General features: G+C 43.1%; 1 protein-coding gene across 4 annotated transcripts in view; it reads left to right on the top strand.

The window, feature by feature from the left end:
* SMOC2 (SPARC related modular calcium binding 2) overlaps positions 1 to 21,085 on the top strand; it is a 221,086-nt gene that overhangs the window by 110,359 nt on the left and 89,642 nt on the right. For all 4 annotated transcript variants that reach the window (XM_019549924.1, XM_019549922.1, XM_019549925.1 and 1 more), the window contains exons 5-7: positions 3,757 to 3,804; positions 11,574 to 11,624; positions 12,519 to 12,593. In XM_019549924.1, coding sequence (XP_019405469.1) covers positions 3,757 to 3,804; positions 11,574 to 11,624; positions 12,519 to 12,593 — 174 coding nt within the window. The remainder of the gene's footprint in view (positions 1 to 3,756; positions 3,805 to 11,573; positions 11,625 to 12,518; positions 12,594 to 21,085) is intronic.

The raw sequence follows: 21,085 nt of genomic DNA, 5'->3' as shown, positions 1-21,085 counted from the left end.
CGAGCCCTGCGGAACCCCACTGCCCACGTCCTTCCAGGTCGAGAAGAACCCATCCACTACCACCCTCTGGATGCGGCCCTCTAACCAGTTGGCGATGTGCAGTTGTGATGTGCAGGTGTTTGTCGAGGAAACCAAAGCCCACCTTGAGACACCATTCCCAAAGCCACCAGTTGGTCTCTGTGATGCACTTTGCCTGCCATCTTCCATGTCAGCTCACTGGTAGGACAGAAGAGAAAACCACCTGTGCTCTTATCTTCTTCAGCATACCCCCCAGAGTATGGTAGTCCGCCATCAGGTGATCAGGGCTTCTCCTGGCCGCATCATTAGTACCCACGTGGATTAGGACCATGGGGTAGTAAGTGATGGGCTTGATTATGGCCTGAATCACCCTCTTCACATCCTGAATCTTTGCTCCGGGTAGGCAGTAGACCTTGCGTGTCGAGGGGTCCTTGACACGTGTGCCAGTTATGGTGCATTAAGTTAGTACCTGTTATTACAGTTACTCAACTTAAGTGCTATAATTACAGTGCATTCATGCATGTGTAGATGTGCCCACTCTTACCTATGTTTGCTAGCCTGAGGGAGGATTTTTTCCTTCATTCATTTTTTACTGATAAAACTACCATTAATTATATTCATTTTACGGCAATTTGTTGGCTATTATGTTTGAAAAATATGGTACCAGAAAAAAATAGAATATTCTCAACATGAACATATAAAAATTATACTACTTGACAATCTTGTACCAGTTTGCTGTACACTCATGTGTTCTTTTTGGAGGCTTTCAAATCTGCATGCCAGCTTTGTGATGTCAGCTGTTTTTTCTTTGGCGAACTTCCTTGTCTAAACTTCATGCTCAAGAGGCCATCAATTTAGCATGGTAAACAAGAGTTCTGACATGATGAGTTCTCTTATTAAAACCCACATTTTCAATCCACAAAAATAGTATGCTGTAAGAATTTGTTTTTAATTCTCATTGAAGTTAGTTCTTCTGAGGATAGCTGACCTGAGACAACTAAATCATTTCACATACACTGCCGAACCACTTGGAGGGTAATATTTTTCCATTACTACTGGCCTGGATAATAACATTTTAACTGGCAAGAATTGATTTATGTTTCTTTAGTGCAGAGGTTGTGGTATGTCTTGCATATATTTATTTGCAGGGAAATATACTGGGAAATAAAGAGATTCTTTACCTTGCACAGAAAGGTATAACAATATACCTCCTATCACAGAGTGGGGTCTGGGAGCTCCTTGCACAGGGAGAGTTCTCTGCCCAGCCTGGAGCTAGCAGGGGCCTACCCTGGCCAGGGCAGTTCCCAGCCTTCCCTGGATTGCATGGGGAAGTTTTCACATGTAGCCTGGATGTGCTGGGGACTTTCCTGTTTCGGGCAGTCCCCAGCCATCTGTAGGCTGCATATGGAAACTTCTCTGTACAGCCCAGGTCTGCCTAGAAATGGTCCAAGTCAGGGGCAGGTCCCAACCCTGTGCCTCAGCCAGGGGCTCACTGCTAGCTGCCCCACAGGCAGTTTAGAGCAGGGGGCTGGGAACTGCCCCTTCCCTGCAGCTGTTTACAAGCCCCCTGCCCCCAGTCGGGGAGCTCTGGCTAGGAGCTCCCTGTTGCCAGGGCAGGGGGACATTGTCCGCACCTGGGCTCCACCACCAGAGCCCGCCCTGGTATCGGGCAGCTCTGGTGGGGGGGCAGGGAGCAATCTCCCAGCCTTCTCTAGGAAACAACTGTCCCCTGGCCCTGTGCTCCCTGCCAGCCTCTGGGCTAGCACCCAGGGGAAGCCTATAGCTCCCCCTGGATGCTGTAGGGGGCCCAGTGCTGGGCCAGCAGGGGTGGGACCAGATTGCTGCCGTGAGCAGTAAATCTGCTCTCGCTTCCCCACATCATAGACCCCTGCCCAGAGTGGGTTTACTTACAGTAAACCCACTCCGGAGCATTTGCATGTGTAGACACAGCCCTTGAGTCTTCTTTGAGCTATGTTCTGTTCTTGTTGAAGTCATATTTGGTGATAATACCACACTAACTGAAGTGTAGCAGTTATGATTTCCAGTTGTCTCATTAACTGTCCATATTGTTGTATTTAAATTGGAATGCCAAGATTTGCCATACTAGAGTACATCCAAGCATTGGTATACCCTGTCTCTAGCAGTAGCTATTATATGACATTTCAGAGGAACCCCAACATGAGCCTAAGTCTAAAACGTTATACTTGAGCAATCAGATAGCATTCTGCAGCATGAAATATATTTATTTTAGCCCACCCACTCCAGTATAATGGTATTGGTTATAAATTTATGTCATGACAGGATGATTATGTTTCCTTTTATATATCATTTAAAATTTTAGATTTTAAATTTTGAGTTTTTCTCTTCACATATTGCAATATTATTACAAGAATCATGTTAAGAGAACATTATTTAGATTGCAATATCAAACATTCAAAAATGAAAAAAGAAAGCATTAAAGCTTTCCATGCAAACTTACTTTGGTCCCATTTACATTCATCTGAAATTAAGGGATAACCTACAGTTCCTTATTTTTGCACAGGATCTTTGCCTCATTTGCTGCCAGTGATATTTTGCTACTACTCATCTGGGATACATTTCAAGCATTAGTCTAGGGAAAAAGATTTGCAGATTCATAAATTCATAGATTTTAAAGCCTAGAAGGGTCACTCTGATAATCAAAAGTTTCTCTATCTCATGAGGAATCAGTTTCTCAAGACATTCACTACTCATATATCATTTCCACCGGCAGGATTTCTGCTACTTTTTATAACATGGGTGGTTGAACAAAAGTACTCAAGAAAGTTTTTGGCCCAGCAGTTTTCAGTTTCACTAAATTTTTGCTATCATAATACTTCCTCCAAAAATTTCATGAAAAAATGAAGACTTGTACTCAATAAACTTAAGTGTAAATGGAAACAAAGAAAAGTTGTTACAAGATAAGACAGATAGTGCAATGTAGCTTACAGTTTAGTATTCCTCCACCTTCTGCTCCACAATGAATTACTTTTTGATCCATGAACAACATCACTTGCAGATACCATCTAAATGCATTGGTATTTGAAAGCTTAGCTGTTATGTACTGGCAAAAAGCTAGTGAAAGTCGCTTTTTTGTCTCTATTGCAAAAGCAGGACAAGCTCATACTGAAGGTGGGAATGAAGCATTGCGAAGGGGAGGGGAGAGATTTTGGAGAAGTTAGACTTTGCTATGCTTGTTTCTCCACTAGCATAAGGCTCCTTGGCATGCCATGTGTTATGCTCAACAGATGCTTCTTTAACCTGCACTGGTGCTAGCTGACTGAGAATCAGGAAACTGTGACTAGTGCAGTGAGCAAACTGTGTAAACAAGGTGTTGTATTCTTCAATTTGAGCTATGCATGAGAAAACACTTATACTCATGCAGAGTCCCAGTGAAGTCAACAGAGTTTTGGATGGGTAGAAGGATCCGCTACATGGACCTGATTGTATGATGGTGGGTATATGATTGTGCTGCACATAAATGTGTGCTTGCACGTGTATTCTTTCCTACTCACAGTTCTCTCCTTTTTATGTCTATTGATATCCAAAAAGAAACACCTTACTGTAACTTAACGGTGAACAAATGCTGGTACCAGGCCAAGCTGAAATCTATTGGTATATGAAAGAGGATGTGTCTAGCATTTCTGACTGAAAAGAAATCATTAACACCAGAGGGTGTCAGTGAGAAGCCAAGCTGTTAACTTTTTTTTTCCACTCCAGGTTCTGTAACTGAGAAATTGCCACCACGAGAAGGTGCAGGAAAAACAGGTAAATATCTTAGAAGTGTATTTTTTTTAATGTGGAAACTAGTATCTTTGTGGGCTTTGAGGCCTTTTTTTCCCACTACTTTTACATTTTTGAAATTATATACATGTGTGGGCACTTGCACACATGCTTTATGAATCAGTATGCATATATATACACAGGCACACGCTGTATCAATGCATATGCATATGTAAGTATATACATATACATATATGTATATATACATACTTCTATACACACAAACATATATGTATACATCTGTGGGCATCTGTTTATGTGAATTTTTATATATGTATATGTATTTGTCCATTCCCAGATCTAGATGGTTTTTTACTTAGAGTTAAGTGCAGTATAAATTATCTTCCCAGCCCATAGCTATCATTCCAATATACTGTTATTAAGTGTTTTATTTCCCCTAATATTCCTTGCTGTGGAAGAGACACTATTCTGTCTATTTGATAGAGCCAGTTCTGTCTATACCCAAGATCCAGGAAATTGATGTCATAGCTTCATTTCCACTGCAACCAGGACTTGACTCATCTTAAACCTGGCATTTTTTTCTGTATTGTGATGAGTTCAACTGATGGCTCACTTTCATAACCAGATGGCTGTTGTTATTAGAGATATATCCTTAGGTATCTTTATTCTAATAATAGATGCCATTACAGCAAATCCATACCTAATGTGACTCCATTTAGCTAGTGGAGCCCTCTGAGAGATGGACTAGTGCTTTAGACTTTATTTAAGATGGAAAAAAAGCAGGGGAAAAGTTAATCTTCAGGTAAGTGGGCATATTTGATAAAATGCTGCTCTTAGTTATACTGGGTAAAGTGACTTCAAAAGAGTTATTTCATATTTGCACCATTGAAATGAAAAAGCAGTTTGGTCTAATGTAAATCTGTTTGATTTATGGTGTTTGTAAGAATTTTAGCAATTTTTATTATGCTCAGTGTTTAGCTCTTCTACTATAAGCTGAGTTATTACTTTAAGAAAACTAGTAGCTGTTTAAAAACTAGTTCTTAAAAGATATTTAATCAACAAAGGAAAATATTTCCTTCATATATTTTCCAGATGATTTCTGGGTTCTACTGACCCCTGAATTATCCATAGCCTTCTGGGGAGCTTGCTATGGGTCAGGAATTTCATTCTTGGCTTTGAACTACATGAATTGTAACATATATAAATCCTGACTTGACCTTGGAAATCTGTGCTATTGTCTGTGAACTTTTCTGCAGAGTGCTCAGTAGTGTGAAGATAGTTAATGAGCCTTCACCTCTACATCCAGGTCTACTTGATATACTGGGTCAAAATCAGGTGGGAAGGCAAATGCTTTATAACATCCTACCATCTGGCTATGTAATATGATGTTGAGGCCAACTAGCAGCCAGCACTTATCATGCATAAACGTGGCTGACTCCTTTTTTGCTTCTGATAGCTACATACGTGCACACACACACCTATCTTGGAATCTTGTTTCTCAGGTTGGGCCAATATGCTCTTGATCAGCATTTATCATATTTTAAATTGTTGTGTGAGACAGCTTTTAAGGCTGTCCATGGCATAGAGCCAACAAAATCTGGAAAGTCCTCTAGGTATATGTGACTGAAGTTTCCTTTTAGTCTCAGCAAGAAACTTACTCTCTTTATAATCCTTTTAAGGAAGTACAGAGATAGAAAAGTGTGTCTTCATCTTCAGTGGGTTTTGACCTTCTGATTTACCTTTGTTCTAAATATATTTTTGTGTACTTCTCTCACAAACTTAATATGCATATGGATATTGTCATTCTTCGGGACATATCAGGCACGTCTACATGTGTATCACAATGTGCAGTTGGTACTGTGCAGTCATTTAGTACTTGCTAAAGCACATTGTAGCAGGGCACTAAGAGATGCCTGCTCCTTTAAGGGCAGAAGCACCCTAGCCTGGGGAGCCTGCAGGCTAGGCAGAGCTCCACAGCTGCAGGTTGCCTGAGCAACAACTTAATGGGGTAATTAGCCAGCACCTGCAGGCAGGGCCATCCCTGGTGGGTGGTGAATTGGGGCAACCTCCCCAGGCTTTGGGGGGCCCCTCTCTTCAGGCACCATGCACCGCAGCTGTTGAGTGCCACCGGCTCCAGCTGCTCGCTGCCACCCCTGCCCCGGCCTTGCACATACCATGCCCTGCCCACCCCTGGGGATGCAGGCAGTCAGATGACCGGAAGCAGGTAGGGCCCAGTGAACATATAAGCTCAGGGCTGGGGCTAGCAGGTAACTTTTCTCTCTGGCAACGGCCAGAGGAAGAAGCTCCTGCACAAGAGAGCTACCCGAGGCATTGTGCTGCCTACTTTGCTACCTCCAAGTGCAGTATGACTGAGAGATCACAAGGTACTCAAGGCTATGCTACCTGGAGGGTGGAAGTTTGCCATCTTAAAGGGGCAGCACACTGCTTCCATTGTTATTGTTGTGTTATAGCCCAGAGGCTCATGCTTGTGCTGTTGTTTGTACTGGTGGTTTTGGGATGAGGCTATAATGGGAGGAGGAAGCCCATTAATGCCCAGCAGGTGGGGCACCCTATTATGTAGAGCAGGGGTAGGCAAAATATGACTTTTCAGCTGGATCTGGCCTGTGAGGCCATTCTGTCCAGCCCACTGGGCCCTGAGAAATTTTTTAAAAATTAATATTTATTTGCCTCTGGCTCTAGTCAAAAGTGACAGGAGCCAGGGGCATTAGGACCCAGTGGAAGCCAGGCCCCTGGAAGATCAGGGCCGCCCTGCCCCTCCAGCCAGGGACCATGCAGCTGTTCCCGCCTGTGCTGGAGCGGGAAGCTCAGGTAACAGTGGGTAGGGAGCACGCTAGTCCCCACCTAGCCACAGGACTGGGGCAGGGGGCTGGGAGAGAGGCGGCGCACGGGAGCCAGCACTGGCTCCTCTCTCTCCCTGCTGGGGCAGCCCAGCCCAGCTCCATAGAGCCCAGCCTGCTCTGTGCCCCGCTGGTACTGGCCTTGGGGCACTGCCTGGCTGTCGCTAGCTCCCAACACCCTTGTCTGGACCTGGGGCTGCCTGGGGCTGCTGGGGGTGGCATGACCAAGTGGGGATGAGGCATGGGGAGGCAGTGGGGAACTTCCATCCTGCACCTGAGGCTTGGGGCAGCAACAGCCTAGCTGCCCCCAGTGGGAGACTCTGGTGGGTGCTGCCACCCTGGGGGGAAGGCCCCGGGCCCCCCTGCCTCGGAGGCCCAGCAACAGCTCACTTTCTGGACCTAGGATGAGCAGGGAGGCTGCGCCAGGAGTGGGTGTAGAACCACATATGCTTTTCTACTTCAGAAGTTCCTGTGGCTGCAAGGTGCTTAGGGACCCTGGGGAAGCTACTGGCCAGCTCACCTCCCAAGGCTGCTGGGGGTGGAACAACCTGGCAGGGTCCTGGTCCAGGGCACAAGAAGCTTGGGGAGCCCTCAGGAGCTTTCAGAGGAAAAAAGCAGCCCCAGCTCTGATCCAGCTCCTGGCGTAGGCTCCCACCTGTCCTGGGGCTTGGGGGGCGAGCTGCTGCCAGGCTGCTGGACCTCTGTGGGGCAGGGGGGACTGGGCCTTGGGTGGGGATGCCTGTGGGTGGGGGCAGCCAGGCTGTTGCCGTCCCAAGCCTCAGGTGCAAGATGCAACTTCCATTCCGCATCCCTGGACTTCCTCCGTCCTGGGCCACGTGCCGCCACCAGTGGCCTCAGGTGGCTTCCTGCACTGCCCCTGTGGCTGGATAGGAGCTTCCCCAGTATCCTTGGCCTCCTGGAAGCTGCAGGAGCTTCTGAAGCGGAAAAACAGCCACTGCTTTGCTCTGGCTTCTGGCGCAGCCTCCCTGCCTGTCTCAGGGCTGGGGGGCAAGGTTCTGTCAGGCTGCTGGGCTCCTGCAGGGTGGGGGGGGTCTGGTCCCTCCCCCCGGGTTGGTGGCAACCCCCAGGCCACCTGTGGGGGTGTGGCAACCAAGCCTTTGCTACCCCTAGCCTCAGGTGCATGATGCAAGTTCTGCACCACTTCCTTGGACTTCCCATGTCTCAGGCCATGCCTCCACCAACTCCTGCCACCCCCAGTGGCTGCAGGAGCCCCGCACACTGCCCCCTAAGCCTGACAGGCCCTTCTCTGGCAGCCCCCAGCCTCCTGGCAGCAGCAGAAGCTGCTGGAGCGCAAACAGTCCCCCCTTACAACCCTTCCTGCAAACCCCACTGGCACACCCTCCTCCAGACACAATCTCACATCCCACAGATACCACACACATATACAGACATCCACAGCTTCCCATAAACCCCACATCCACGCACCCAGCCATACCCCCCAACACCGTTGCACACCTCACACTCTATACAAGAGTAAGACTACAGTTGAGCTATTATGCAATCACTTCTACATATAAAGCACAAACACACAGGTATCATGAAAATGTATTTTTTTAATTGAATTAAAATATAATATTATGGGTATTTGATTTTTAGTACATAATTTTTTTTTTTTTCCCGGTTCTAAGATAGCAAAAACCCTCTTCTCCAAAGGAGTACTTCCAGGGGCAAGGGGAGGGACTTCCAGTGGTAAGGGTCACAGGTCAGGGGTGGGACTTACCCATGCAGCCCTTGACAGCTTAGCAAAACTTGCTAAACGGCCCTCTGCAAATAATTGCCCACCTCTGGTGTAGAGCCCAGTGCCAGAGGGGCATAGCTACAGGGGCCAGAGGGGCACAGGGACTGGGGCTAGAGAGCCCAGCACCAGAAGCGGGTAGCAGATACCGGGGCCAGACAGCCTAGCACCAGAGGAGTGTGACAAACAGAGAAGTGAAAGAGGCCCAGCACAAGGGCAGAGTTCGGCCCCTGGAAAGGGATAAGTGAGTCAACTGTTCATATTACATCTGTGAGGCATAGGGCATAGTAAAGGGGAGGATTTGGATCCATGCAATTAGCCCATGAGGTTCAACATATCCTATGAGGCACTGTCTGGGACAGGGGCTCAAGGAGGGGTCCGAAGGCCAGTATGGTCAAGCACAGTTTAGTGGGACTGGAAGCTGTGCAAAGGCTCATGGGCAGCCTCCCCATTTATCATTTTACCAACAAGGCATGGTGGGCAAAATAAGAAGGCACCCTTGGGGCACATCAGGCCCAGTCACAGGGCACCAGGGAACATCACAGCCAACCCTGGGACCCCCACCTGCCACACACATATTAATTCAACCAAGTACTAAATGACTGCTCAGTAGCCGCTGGTACTGCACAGTCCTGGTGGCTCATGGGTCATTTCTGACCATACTGCACAGTTGCTCATTGCTACTGCGCAGTAGCAGTGGCATCATGGTTAGTGCCTGCTGATGCGATGTTGCCATACTAATGAGTTACATCACTGCAGCTCATCACTACTTCAACATAGTGTCTTGTATAGACATGTCCATCATGTAGTAAAGGGGAAATCTGTAGAAGGCCAGGAACAGGACAGTGATTGCTAGGGTTGTGGTGTGTGCTGATTTGCTTGTGAAACCAGAAAGAGCAGCACTTATATAACCAGAAGACTTAAAAGAACAGAGTGCATCCATTAGGTTGCTTCCCTCAAGTAGATTTGATATAATGCAGAGTGAAGTTACATATTACACTTAGACCATACTTAAAACACAAGTGGCTACACAGCAAAGCTTGTTAACTCATGCTAAGCACCCTCTAAGCCTAAAAATCACCCCACTTCAGGCAAGGGTTAACTCTGGGCAGTGCTAGCTAGCTCTTGTTAGGATAATTTCAGACTGCTCCACGCAGATAAAATGGACAATCTGCAGCCCTCCATAATCCCAGGATGCACCCCCCCCCCCGACGCCCCCCCCCCCCCCCCCCGCACCCCTCCCACTGAGGAGATACAGAGCCCTGGTGCCCTAGCTCCTTGTCATGCCCCCGCATAGATCAGTTCCATAATTTTAAGAGGCATGCTTTGGTTTCACAATCCATACAGCTGAAATATTTTATAACAACACTGTAGGAATGAAACCTCAGAGAGTCCTGTGCTCCAGGAGATCCTTGTGGAGCAAGAAGAGAAAAGATGAGATGATAAGAGAAGCTGGCCTGCCATACATAACAGGCCAGCAGGAAATGGCATTTCTCAGCACCAAAAGAATGAATTCCTTTCCTGTGGCAATGTAATAGCTTGCAATAGCCATATAAATAAAGCTACATAGGCACAGGAAAGGAGTTTCATTCTTGTTTTTGGCTGGTTGATGAGCTTATAGTAGGCTTTGAATTCAAATGTCATTATATTTATTTAATAACTTTTCTAAGATAAGTTGGTGGTTTCAGCCCACTTCCCAGAGGACATTACAAAAACCCCCAGCAAATCTAACATTCTTGTTAGTTATCTCATTATAATACTTGAGCACTGAATGAATGACTTTGTCTTCTTAAAAAGAAGTCATCCCCCTGCAAGTTTGAGTACAAATATATTAGTTGGACAGAATAAGGAATCCTCCAGTGCTGCTGCTGGCTTCCTTTTTCTTTGAAAAAAGGATTTAAGTATCTAATAGCCATAAATCTGTTATTCATGAACAGCACACTCAGTGAAGAGTAAAATGAAGTCATGAAGTGAGAAGCAAAGAATGCTTCCTACTTCTCTTCATGATCTCCATAAAGGCAGCACATATTTGCAGCCTTTGTGGTGGAGATAGAAGAGGGAACAGGTCTCTACTGGGTTGCACTGCCTCGGGAGAAGTGAAATGAAAAGTAAATTATACTTCCACTGTTGTATGTTTGTTTGTTGGTTGGTTTTTATGCAAGTGAAAGTTTTGTAGTTAAGTTTTGTTATAGCTTTAATCCAAAAGTTGGGGAACAAGATTGGGATTCAAAAACGACTTCAAGAAATTATAAGAATATGCATGCACAGAAGATATTTTTAGTGGGGATTACCACAATCGTAGGGTCAGTTTCTCTCCCAAGAAATGCAAGCAACTGGCAAATATATACCATTAAGTTCTATTAGATACTGTAGCTTATTTGGTGTGTTAAACCAGGTAAACAACACAGACCTATACTAATAAGTAAAAATTGTTTTTCGGATAGAAACTGAACTGTATCTACTGATTCCCAAATCTTGCTGAACTGAACTATTTTTCAGTATTAAGGTTTTCTAGATATGCAGTGCTTGAGCTGTAGTTCAGTGTGTTGAAGATTTGTTCTTATCCTTATTTTATCATTTCTGGAACACTGTGCTTCCTCTTCTCTTGCAGGGGTGATTGGTTGTGGGAATAGCTGACAAAAAGATGAGAATAATGCAAACAATGTCCTGGCCCTTTAAATTATGGATTTTGCTAAAGCCAAAAGAAACTGTTATTTTGTTGTAGGGTGTCAGAAGGACTACATCATCTCTCCTATCTGTTCACCCTTCCCAGACTGATTTCTTTGCCTTTTCCATGCCTATGCGCATTTATTTTATTTAATGTATTTATTTGCATATTTATCTAATCAATTAGGTTCTACAGGGCATAGCATATTTTTAGCCAGGCAGTGAACTAACTGCTTCTAAACTTGGTGTCTCATCAAAACTCCATATATTCAGTTCATTTATATAATCACTTATAACCAGAAATGCCACCCATCTGTAGTTTACATACATAATTGTATATGTATTGTGTATGCTATATCTATATACTGTATATTAATGATAATACTTGCATAATTGTTTGTTAACCGTCCGGGGCTATGTGCAAATCATTAGCATCAACCATATATGTACACTTATTTAGCTTACTCTCATAATTGTAGTCTCCTTGCAAATCTTTTCCATTCTGAATTCAGATGATGCCTCAGCTCCCGCGCTGGAGACTCAGCCTCAAGGTGATGAAGAAGGTGAGCACCTTTAGGAATAGTAAAAGAGTAATATTAAAAGTATATACTATAGTCCATGTGTCACAATGTAAGCGTCACCTGAGAACAAGGACACCAGAACAGTAGAGCATACATTTCATGGTATCCCCAAGTGTGAAAATTGCCATTCCTGTTTCTAAATGGCACTGCTCCGAGTAAAGCTGTCTTTATTAAGTGAACAAATTTGGAAATTCCTTATAGAAATTTCATGGAGACACCATCATTGTAGAATCCTTCAATGATGTTTTTCCTGGTGTTTTTCAGAGTAGAGAGGCACTTGTAACTTGAGATTCATTTTTTTTAAAAGTGTTGTAAGTCAAACTAGGTAGTTAAAGGCTGCAATCTCTCTCCAGTAAACCCCATGCCTTCCAACTAGAAACACTGAGGCCCAAATTCTGACATGCTTGCTTACAGTGAGTAATATTCAGCCTTGTGTGCAGAGGTATAATACAAGCTACAAACTATTTCAGATTTTCTTTTCTGTCATTGGGATTACAACATTATAATAATTCTTGCAGAGTGTGGTGTGAAGTTATAGACTATCATGGAGCCAAACTGTAAGACCTTCAACCAAGTTAAATGAAACTTGACTCTGCAAGTGTTTTCTTTGACTTCAAATTCTAGCAGAGGTAGATATCCCTGAGTAGGGATATCAGAGCCACCTATATGTTATTGTGTATTTGTCTCAATGCTTCCCTTTGCTAGATCTATGAATTGAGATTTTATCTATTCTAATTTATTATAGTCCTTTATGTTGTTAGACAGTCCTCTAAAAGGTTGTTGTTGTCACCTTTGTTCATTGGCCAGTCACTGTTTATTTACTATACTCTTCTAAAAAAATTATAATAAGTCAAATGTGCTTTGCTGTATTTCCAGATATAGCTTCTCGTTACCCTACATTATGGACTGAGCAAGTAAAGAGTAGACAAAACAAAACTAATAAAAGCACAGGTAAGAATTTGGACTATCTTTGTTTTGCACAGCTATATGAAGAAATGTGTTTAAGCTATGTTCAGTTCCAGCCATGTAAGTGAAAGCCATTTTAATACATTAGAGGTTGTACTTTTATTCTTCTACGTAGTTTAATTAATGCAGACATTAGCACTGTGATTTTTGTATCTTTTTTTCGTATGTTAAAAATCTGGGGGCAGATCCTCAGTCAGTATAAACTGGAATCTGTCACCTAAAGTCATTGGACAGATACCAGTTGGCTTTAATTAAGGGCCTGACACTTCATTTTCTCACCTACATCAAAACTTTCTCTTTTTTCTTTTGAACATGCATTCTTACCTAAATCTAGTAAGTGTGTTTTTTGGGAAAAAATGTTGGAATAGATGGATCTGAAATGGAATAAAGATGCCATTAAAATTACTTGGCAGCTCAGGGAAAATTGGAAGGAGAAATTTCTGTGCTTGCCTTTTGTTTTAGAAATGTGTCATCTGGTGAGTTATGATTGTTTGTTAGTTAGTGAGTGGTTTTATGTGGACTTGATTAAATTGGATTTTCAAGAATAGTTTTGACTTTTTCTTAGTTTTCACAAGTGAACTTTTCAAAGCATGGAACCCTATAGGTTGCCATGCAAAATCCAAGGGCTGCAATGAAAGCTTCCAAATACTTAGATATTGGTATCTTTGGAGGGTTACAAATTCTGCTTCTATGACACACAGAAAACTTGCCAAACATAGAATTTCTGGATTTAATGTGGTATTGTCAGAGGGATGACTAAGCAGCCGGGTACCCTAGTTATGCTACTTAGTATTGTCCTACATACATTTTTATCTAAGCTTTTGTACCAGATAATGCCCTTTGCATAAATAAGAGATAACATCAAAGGCTGTTTGGCTAGATTCAGACTATTTATATGAAGGTCAAATATCCTCCTGAGCCTAGTGGCCCATTGAACTGGTTTGGCTAAGGAAATTTTTGTAGCAAATGGCACAAAAGGGGATGTAGCTAGCAATACATCCAGGTACCTTCGACTGCTCAGTCCAGATGACTAGCTATCTGCTCACAGCTGATGCAACTTCATCACGATTCTAGAATGAAACTTTAACTCACATCTCTGGAGCTGTGACCCATTAACTGCTATCTCTTCTCTCCCAAATAGATGAAACTTGGGTATTTATTCATAAGGCTGTGGTTCAACAAAACACTTAAGCACAAACTTAAGTCCCAATAGAAGTTAAGGAGATGCTTAAAATTAAGTAAATGTTCAAATATTGATCTGAATGGGTATAAAAGGTGAATAGTGTGCATAAAAAATACCCTTATTGGATTCTACCAATACTCATGTTAATTATGTACTTCACATTGTATATTCATAGCACCAAAGCAATATCTCCCAATATTTCACCACTTCACCAATCAAAGGATCAATGCAACTGAATATCTGGCTGCATCCCTGAGCAGGGGAATGGGCTAGATGACCTCATGAGGTCCCTTCTAGTCCAACTATCCTGTGATCCTATGAACTTAGAAAGGGCTCTCTTCAAGAAAACTTGAAGGGGTGTTTAAAATTGCTTTCTGGGTTGGGGATTTATTTTATTGTTTTTCTTTCTAGTATCAGAGAGAGAAAGAGAGAGAGAGAGAAAAGAAATCTTCTGAGGGTGTTAAAACATTCTGGAGGAATGCTTCATTTTTAGGGATATTTATTTTATTTTTACGATATTGAAGACACTCTAGGACCTGTGCAAAAGTGTTATTGGGTTTGGAACAAACTGTAGTGATTCAGCGTAGAAGTCAATGTAGAGATATAGGAAGCCTGAAAAAACAGAAGCTGGTCAGTGTTACTGAAAAGCCTTCATGAACTGTAGGGGTTGCAGTTCTGGAGAGTTCGTACTCTTGTGGATAAAACATGGTTGAGCCAAACAGTCTTCATGGCTGTTTTTTGCCAGGGTAACTGTATTCATCTAGTACAGCTGAATACAGTTGGCATACCCTACACAGTGATGTGACAAGTCAAGTTTGTTGGGGGAGTTGTAGGGGGAGGGAGGGCACACATGTGGGTTCTGAGAGTGGGGGTGAGGGAAGGCACAGGACTCTCACCCAGCCCCTGGCTGCTACTACTGCCGCCAGCACCATACACTCTGCCTACCCCGGCCCTTGTTCTTAAAGCAGCAGAAGCATGGTGTCTGTGCACTGACTGCTGCTGCAAGAGCAACACTGTGGGCACACTGAGCAACACTGCTGCAAGGGCAACACCCTCTCTTGCTGTGGACTCCATGGAGGTGGAGGATGATTTTGGGCCCCCTCCTAAGCCAATGCCTAGGGCTGGTGCCTCTCTCACCCATTCCTAGTTACAATACTGACCCTTACAATACTGACCCTACACATTCATTTTGCTATGTAGATGTATCATTTATAAAAAGCTGTACATATCTCTCCTGCTGCTTCCACTGTTTATATATACTATGACTTGTGCTGATAGTAAAGTATCTTTGCGTGCTTAAAATTAGCATCCTTATTAGCCATACAAAGTGTCACTATTGTTCTACCGCTGGTAGTGCATTGTATTACCAATGACCCAAATCTTTATGCTTTGTTTTAAAGGTTGGTCCCTTGGTAAATTCCAGGAGCAAGATTTTTTTGAATCCTTAGAGATGTTGTTGAATTTATTCCCAAAAGATATGAATCCCACTGAGCGTTTCTACATGAGGCACTAAAAGCACAGTAGACTAAGTCTACTGTGGCTGAATGTGTCACAGAGAAAGCCATGCTAGTGCACAGTAGAACTAGTCTACTGCACATTAGCATCACGTAAAAGATGTGTGCCAGTGCTACTGCATAATAATGCCAATTACAGCGCATTAAATTAGTACCTGCTATTACAGGCACTAAACTTAATGCACATGTAGACTTGCCCATTCATTACTACAATAATGTCAGGTATGTCCAGGTGGTACTTGTCTCTCGATTTTTGAATGGGAGGGGTATATTGCCAAACAATTTATTCTAAACAGATGTAAACTAATAACAGCAGTATAAGGGTTAATGAAGGAATAATCTAGTCCTGCATGCAAAAGAGCAACAGAATTCTACTATTTGATACTAATAAATAGCTGATGGAACCCAGACGTTCAACTCACCAGCAAAGCTTGTATTGTTTGGCCTTGCTTATGTCTTGTGTTTCCTTGTACATATTAATATATTATTATAGAAGATGTATGGCAGTAAATAACTTGGTATGATTTGGAAATGCTCATTAATTTGGTTGTTGGAAGGACACATGCTTTTTTAAAATTATGTGCTATTCTCTGCGTGCAAGCACTTATAGTTTTGATGGGATAAGGACCAAAAACGAATACATGCCATTCATGATAGTTGCCGCTGACTGGCTTGTTTTTGCTGTTCTGTAAATTACCTGCCAATTATAATTAACCAATAAAGTAGTGTGGGCTTTTAATATCTGGGGGGCAGAAAATAATGTTTTAGGAAATTATAGTTTACATTAGTTACTCAATGCTATATAATTTGATTTAAATCATACTAAATTAATTTAGCACAGAAAGATGGCATTTGGGAGATGTACATATGCAGGGCATGAAATTACTGGATTAAATTTTAAGGCTACATAATGGTTTCTGGTGGATGTTCTGTTTGTTGGTTTGGAGAAATAGACCTCAGCTGGTTAAAAAAGGCGTTTGCAGAGTAGTGTTTAATCTATTAAATTTTGATGACAAAATGTTACTCCTGGCAGAAAATCATCAACATCAGGTCCTGTTATGATGACCATGATTAGGATCATTACTGTAGTTAGAAACAGCTGACATTGTGTTTTTAGTTGTGTTTATATGTTGAAAATGATTTTAATAATGATTTTTGGAGGCAGAAAACATTTATCTTTCTTGTCTGTTCCAGGATTATATTTTTTCAGAGCACTATGTCCTTTTCATTATGCATAGAAAAAGTCTTTTCTTCTGTTTTATTCTTTGTTTGTAAAAATCCTATTTTCCTTTATGCGATATTCACCAAATACTGAAGTATCAGCTCATTTTCTGGTGTACATACAGATAGTGCCATTGGCAAACAGTTCAGAAGTTTAGAACTTAGTGGACAGTATTGTGCTACAGCTATTCATATTCTGTAAAGTTTAGTTGCTATCCCAACACAATATTGTTTTGGCTAAAACATGTGCTATTACCCTCACAAACTACCTGGGGGAAATTGGACATGGAAATGTGGCAGAGGGAAAGCGGTAGCAGCGTTAATTGCTGCGGCACCCAGAGACATATTTAACCCTGTCACTGCTCCCCTGGTACCAAATTTCTGGACTGTTGTAGAGCCCCCTGGCTGGAAGATGTGGCCCCATGCTTTGGTTCAAGCTGGCACACAGAAAAGTCCACAGGCTTCACCTGGTGTGTGGGGCTGGCAGTGGGCTCAGCAGGCTTGGCTCCCTAACTGCTGCTACTCAGCTACTTACCTGCAGTGAAAGGTTAGGATTTTTTTTTTCTTCAAGCTACTTTTCACAAACAGTATACATATTATATTCCATGGTGTTCTATATATGAAGAAATAAAGTATATTCCTTTCAAGAAATTAGACTTTCCAGCCCAGATGCTCAGTTGGGATAACTCAGTGGGTATATCGATATGAGACGCTTATTGCAGAGATACCGAATTAGCTTCACAGTGAAGTCTCAGCATATATATATATCTTATTAGGCCACAGGAAACTAATTAACTCTGCCATAGGTTAGTACCTGTAAACACCAGTACTGTCCTACGGTGGTATTATTTAGTGCACAGCAGTGCATGTGTTGATGCTGACTTGGCTGGCAGAGGCATAAGGGTGCTTCAGTGCAGGGGCTGCCCACCAGCTAGCCCCACATTAGAGCACCCTCAGTCCCCAGGCAGCCATTCTGCAGCACATTGAGCCAGGCTGGAGCAACTGCAGGCTGACAGGCTGACCCCTTGGGAGTAAACACAGCACCCGGGATCAATAAACTCAGGTGTGATATGCACTGAAGTTGATTGTGTCACATTAATTTCATATGTAGCTGTGCCCAATGTACCTTTAATAGAACTTTGCTAGTTTAATGTGACTTTAATAGAACTATGCTAGTTTACATCAGTGGAGGAATTGTTGTTCTTTTGAGTCAAATTTCGTAGTGTATGAAGTGTTTGTTTTTGTGTGTTCAAGTACAAGAGGGGAAGGGTGACTGAGCCTTTTGTAGTTTGGCAGAGACTTTTGCTAAGTGTCAGCTTCATAATTTTTGTTGCGATTTTTCTTTTTTCTTCTTTATTGCAAGAAAAGATTTCTCATAGTCTGTTTTGTGACAGCTTTTCATAGGAAGACTAAGGTAGACTTAGCTAAGAATACTATTAGTGTCTAGAAAACAACATCCTCCCATTAATAGGTAGTTTAAATATCCTGTAACATACATAGACAAAAATGAGTGTAAATAGTACCCAACTGTATGAGAGTTCATGTGCCCCTATTCGGGGAAGCATCCCTAGTCAGGAATGCACTTAACGGACATGCTTAAGTGCTCCTCTGAACCCAGGCCACCAAGAGGCTCTGGTAACTGTATCATAAATCAAATTTGTCATGGGAAACTATGAATACGAAAATTACAGTCTTATAAAATTTTTGATTGACTTTTATTTAGCTGTCAATATTAACAAAATTTCATTTGGTTTCTTTAGGAATGAAATGGTACTTTATTCTTAGCATAGGCATAGGCCAATTCTGTAATTTGTTTAACGTGTCTGTCTAAGCAGAGATGTTTTATAAAGATACGTCAAAGTTATTTTAAATTTGGCTTTCCTGGTCATCTGGTACTACCAACAAACTGGAAGAAAACAAAAGTTTTAATACTTCTTTATCAGTTAATGAAACAGACCTTGATTTCTGTGTCTAACTTCAAGCATGTGAGAAGTTCCAACAAAGTCAATGGATGATGGAGCTGGGACCTTTCAAATCAATGGCAGAATTTTCAGTGACTTCACTGAGGCCAAATTATCACCCACTGTACTTAGCAAAGGTGTAACTAACAAGTTTTGGACCCTGAGCAAAACCCCACTATGCTGTCAGCAGTAGAGGGTGGGGGTGATGAGTACTAGACAGCAGGGGAGGGGAAGGTGGTTAGTTCTAGTTGCCCTGAAGACTCGGACTAGGGACAGACATTACACACAAACTGGTTTAAGTAATCAGAAACTGGTTTAAACCTGTAACAGAACAGACATTCAGTGCACACACACCAGTTTGAAAATGGATGAAACAGGTTTGAGTTAAACCTGATTAAATGTATTATCACACTTAAATGATTTGGGTCAAACTGGTTTATGCAATGTCTGTCCCAGACCCCTTCCTGGTTTAACTTAAACCAGAGTCCCCCAGAATCCCAGATGCTTTGCAGCCCTGAGTGGGGCCCTCTGCTCCAGAGAGCTGGGCTGGCCCCTCCCCTCTGCTTCCTGGCTGAAGCTCCAGAAGAGATGGCAGGCACAGCAGTGTTTGCATCATTTCCCCTGCCCCTTCCCTCTTTGCCCGGCACCACTCCCCCTCAATCAGGGATCCCTCCCCGTCCCTTCTTCCACACAGAGCATAGCCAGCATGTGGTATGCTAGCTAATGCTGAAAGGTGTCCGTGTAAGGCAGACAGGACAAAGGCACACAGGCCAGTATCTGCTTAGCACTTTTGGGAGCTAAAAGAAGATCTTGAGATAATGAGACAGGCTTTTGTTTTCTTGATGGGTTGATAAACACTAACTCCCTGTTGTGTAAGTAAACGCTTTGTAACTCCCTGTTGGCTTCCTTGCTGGTCAGGAGCAGCAGGGTTGGGGGGAACCCCACCCCAATCAGAGCATCCTGCCACCCCCCTGAGGTCAGCACTCCGGAAGGGAAGGGAGAGCTGCTCTAGCACCCCCCAGCTTTGAGCCTGAGCCACTGTAGGCATGTGCCTGCATTTGGTCAATCGAGAGGGGTTGTCTGTACAGTTACAAACCAGTTCAGCCTAGCCAGGTTAGACTAACCTGCAAAGACTGAATCAATTGACGCTCAGTCTTTTTGAATGTCTATTCCTAGCCTCAAAGACTGGGGTCAACTAGAACTAACTAACTGGCTGGCTGTTGTTGTGTCCTCAAACTTGTCGCCTATAGCCAGCCACCACGGTGCAGCTCGTGCCTTGACAAAGCTCCCCTGGGTACTAGTCCAGTGCTCCCCCTAGGTTGGTGCCCAGGGCTAGTACTCTACTTGCCCCTCCTAATTACACTACTGTTGCTTAGGTACCTTGCTGGCTTGGGGTTATTGTTACTTGTTCATATGTACCTTGAGGAAAATAACATATGCTTGACATTTTATTTCTTGAAGCAATGCACTGGTACTTATCCATGCTGTTTACCATCATGCTATGCTGTCAAATTCAAACCTGTAGAAATCTGTTGTTTATGAGGTTAGACCAGTTCCTAAGTGAGGGTTTAGTCCTACAGCAGTTTTTTCAAAAACCTCCATCACATATAAATGTGTGTATTGTAATTAAATACAAGTTATTATGCACAGCTAAAAAATAAGATAATTTTTTAGTTGTGCATAATGCTTAATCTGGAAAAAAAATTTAAAGTGGGATTTAAAAAGCATGTACATTTATCTTCAAGAAATGCAGCTATATATAGTTTTATCTGCTTTTACACTTTATCTGGTTTTACAGTTTGAGACTGTCAGGAGAGTTTGCCATTGAGAGGATTCATGTGACAGAAGGGTGCTGCAATATGCAGGGTTGTCCCTGGAGGGGGTGAATTGGGGTGACTGCCCCAGGCCCCACGCTTTGGGGGCCCCATGGAGTCAGGTGGAGCAGCTGCATCCAGCCACTCAGTACCCCTCTTCCCCTGCCACCGAAGCCGCCACTGCCAATGGCTGCAGCAGCTTTTTTGGATCTGAAGTGTGCGGGATCGGGGTGGGGGCAGGACCTCACACGAGCTGATTTGCCCTGGGCCTGGGCCCTGCACACTGCTTGGGTCGGCTCTGGCAGTATGGAAACAAAGCTTCCTTTAATTTCTCATTTCTCTATCTTAACGAGTTAGTGTGGCAGTTTTTTACTTGTACAGTTTGGACCATTGGTCACTGAAGTGGGTCCTTCCTTCCTTTTCTTTCATGATGTTTATTATTACAGTACTGTCCCAAGGTCCTGGTCACAAAATTTATTCTTCACTTAAGTCCTTAAACTGTGGGCACATCTACATAAGACATCCACTGCGCAGTTGTTATGGCACAGTCATTTAGTACTTGCATAACCAAGTACTAAATGATTGCACAGTAACCAGTGTTACTGTGCAGTAGCATCCCAGCATGGTTACCTATTGAAGCTTACTGTGCTGTAGGTATTTACTACTGTGTAGTAGCATCACATCATGGGTTGTCCCCAGAGATACTACTGCACAGTAGTAATGAGCTACTATTCAATAAGTATCTCATGTAGATGCAGCCTCTCTCTCTAAGTGAGCTCCACTG

The sequence above is a fragment of the Crocodylus porosus genome, unplaced genomic scaffold, assembly GCF_001723895.1.
Source record: "Crocodylus porosus isolate Cpor-Errol unplaced genomic scaffold, CroPor_comp1, whole genome shotgun sequence".
NCBI classification, from domain to species: Eukaryota; Metazoa; Chordata; order Crocodylia; family Crocodylidae; genus Crocodylus; species Crocodylus porosus.
This window is presented reverse-complemented; position numbering and strand designations above follow the sequence as displayed.